The following is a 2,753-nucleotide window of genomic DNA, read 5'->3' as shown; positions in this document are numbered from 1 at the left end:
CTACCAATGTCTATTACTTCTCTCTCTCTCTCTCTCTCTGTCTCTGTCTCTCTCTCTCTCTCTCTCTCTCTCTCTCTCTCCAAGGTCGTCATCATTAATGTATGATGGACGGACTATCACAGCAAATTATAGGCAAGTTCCCCGCTGGGGAAGCATTTTTTGGCTAAAACAGCACCTGGACATGGATCGCTGGTGCCTCTATAAATAAATTATTGATGGTCAGGATGAATTATAGGTGATTTCCAGGTTGAGAACCATAGATACAGGGTGCATGGAAGTGGAACCAACTTAGAAAAAGAATATTAGTTCATCCACAGACAGGAAAAAAGAGGTTAAAACAGAATCTGGGCATGGCTGGCTGGTCCCTCTATAAATTAATAAATTATTTGTGGTCAAGATCAAGGTCTAATAACTGTTGTAATGACAATCGTGAACTAAGAAGTAAAAACAATCATTTCATAGAACACCTGACATTTTGCTACCTCAGAGTTACAAAGTTCTATCTGCTCAGTACCTAGTTTGGATAAATTTGACGTCAAATATTGTTGAGTTTTACATCATATTAAAAAAGTTTTTTACCCTCTAGCATACGGCTTTTGTCAGAATGAGCATAGATGTGTGTGGCTCTTAGAGTGTATAGCTATATAGAACACCAAAGATCTTGTATTTAAATTCCTGCGTGTGGTTGAATGATGCATTTGATGTGAATGTACATTCTGTCAGTTTACTTCTCTTTTCATATTGAATTTTAATGAGAGTAACACAATATAATGAAATTTTTAAAAATGTATACCTGCATGTGTTTTACGGTCCTGTACAGCCAAGAAAAATTTCCCTCTGGGATAATAAAGTATTATCGTATCTTATCTTATGTCAAGCTTTTTCGAATTCAATTCTTTGAATATCTTGACAACGACTCCGAATAATCTTATGATTTTGACAAAGCATACAGAACATTATTTTGGTTTCTGACCTCACGATCTTAAACTCGGAACAAAACGGTCAACAATGTCAGATAGAACTTCCTAATTCTAAAGTAACTAATCGACTTCTTTTTGTGAGATAACTATGGAGACCTGTTGAAAGAAGGCGTTCTGGGATTCTGAGCAATAATGTGTTAGCATAATTACATAATAATATTGCTATTAGATTTTCACTTATTGGTCTTTTTTTTAAGCACATAGTTTGTGTCGCGTAACGCGGTGGAACAAGGCTCTTGTCCATTAAATTAAAAAAAAATATTTTTGGCATTTCGGATTAATGGTATCATCTTATATCTTGTTTATGAAGCTTGCTTTAAGTTTTTTTTTAAATGTCCATTTCTTTTGAATAGAAGTTGAGATAGATGCGAAAAAAAAACCCCCAACAACAAAAGGACAAATTAAAAAGGTACCACCACCAACAATAAAAAAACAACAAAACAAAACACAATGTTGGGCTCACTACACCTGAGGAGCTGACCGACAACACAATAAGATATTACATGTATAACTGATCATCATGGTTTTCTCCCCAGATTCCTATCGGAGACGGACGAAGATCCTCAGAACCGACAATGACAAGGTGAGATATGATGCACATTTTTTCTATAGCGCCAACTCCCCTTCAATGAATGGTCTCTTTTAAGCACAAGGGGGCTATCCCGAAAAATGCTGTTTTGAGAAAATCGAAGGTAAAGTTTTTGCCCCTTGTTCAGTTTCTTTAAAAAGACACGATGGGGTTTCTCTATGACCAAACAAATATACACACCAATGTAACCAAAAATACCCTGTAGGTAGGGCAATGCCCACTTTTGGTGTAGGTCAAGATTTCTGGAAACCCCCAAAATCTGGGTTAGCCCGCTTGTCCTTAATGGCGACCAAATACAGTTTGAGGCGCTTCACAGTACCTTAATTTTAAAATAAAAATCATTTCTATAGCCCCAATTCAGGTATAATATAACTCTAAGCGCTTCACAGTACCTTCATCTTAACATAAAAATAATTTCTATAGCGCCCACTTCAGCAGTACAATATATATCTAACCCTTCACAGTACCTTCATTTTAACATAAAACATTAATTCTATAACACCCACTCACTTACAAAACAGACATTTCTAAGCACTTCACTGTACACTCAGCTTGATATAAAAATCTTTTCTATAGTGCCCACTCCAGTACAATATATCTCTAACCCTTCAGAGTACCTTCATCTCAACATAAAAATCATTAAAATTTCTATTGCGCCAATTCCAGTACAACATCTCTGACCCTTCACAGGTACCTTCATCATGTCTCTAACCCTTCGTGTACCTTTATCTTAACATTAAAAAAATATTCAATAGTGCCCACTCCAGTACAGTGCATCTCTAGGAGCTTTAAAATACTTTCATCCTAACATAAAACATTAATTCTATAGTACCCACTCACAAAACAGCTCTAAGCCCTTCCGTGTAGCTTCATCTTATCGTAAATCATTTTTATAGCGCCAATTCCAGTACAACATATCTCTAGCCCTTCACATTGCCTTCATCTTAACAGAAAAATCGTTTCTATTGTGTCCACTTCAGTACAGTACATCTCTTAGAGCTTTACTATACCCTATTCTCAATATAGAAGGCTCGTGCATACATAGATATATGCTCTTTATATTAAAGCTAACACAAGCAGACAATCATACTGTCATAGCTTAATCAATAACGATACATGTATTATTATATAATGCATATGTATGTACACGTGTATGTATATGTGTGTGTGTGTGTGTGTGTTTG

At 35.9% G+C, this 2,753-nt stretch overlaps 1 protein-coding gene across 1 annotated transcript in view; it reads left to right on the top strand.

Annotated features, from left to right (window-relative positions):
* The window catches only part of LOC101860819, a gene marked incomplete in the record, with an annotated part of 23,805 nt that overhangs the window by 2,239 nt on the left and 18,813 nt on the right, over positions 1-2,753 (top strand). The window contains 1 exon segment of the mRNA XM_013083234.2: positions 1,517-1,563. Within this exon segment, the coding sequence (XP_012938688.1) occupies positions 1,556-1,563 (8 nt within the window).

The sequence above is a fragment of the Aplysia californica genome, unplaced genomic scaffold, assembly GCF_000002075.1.
Source record: "Aplysia californica isolate F4 #8 unplaced genomic scaffold, AplCal3.0 scaffold00220, whole genome shotgun sequence".
Taxonomy (NCBI): Eukaryota; Metazoa; Mollusca; class Gastropoda; order Aplysiida; family Aplysiidae; genus Aplysia; species Aplysia californica.
Note: the sequence above shows the minus strand (reverse complement) of the source record. Positions and strands in the feature narration are given on the sequence as shown.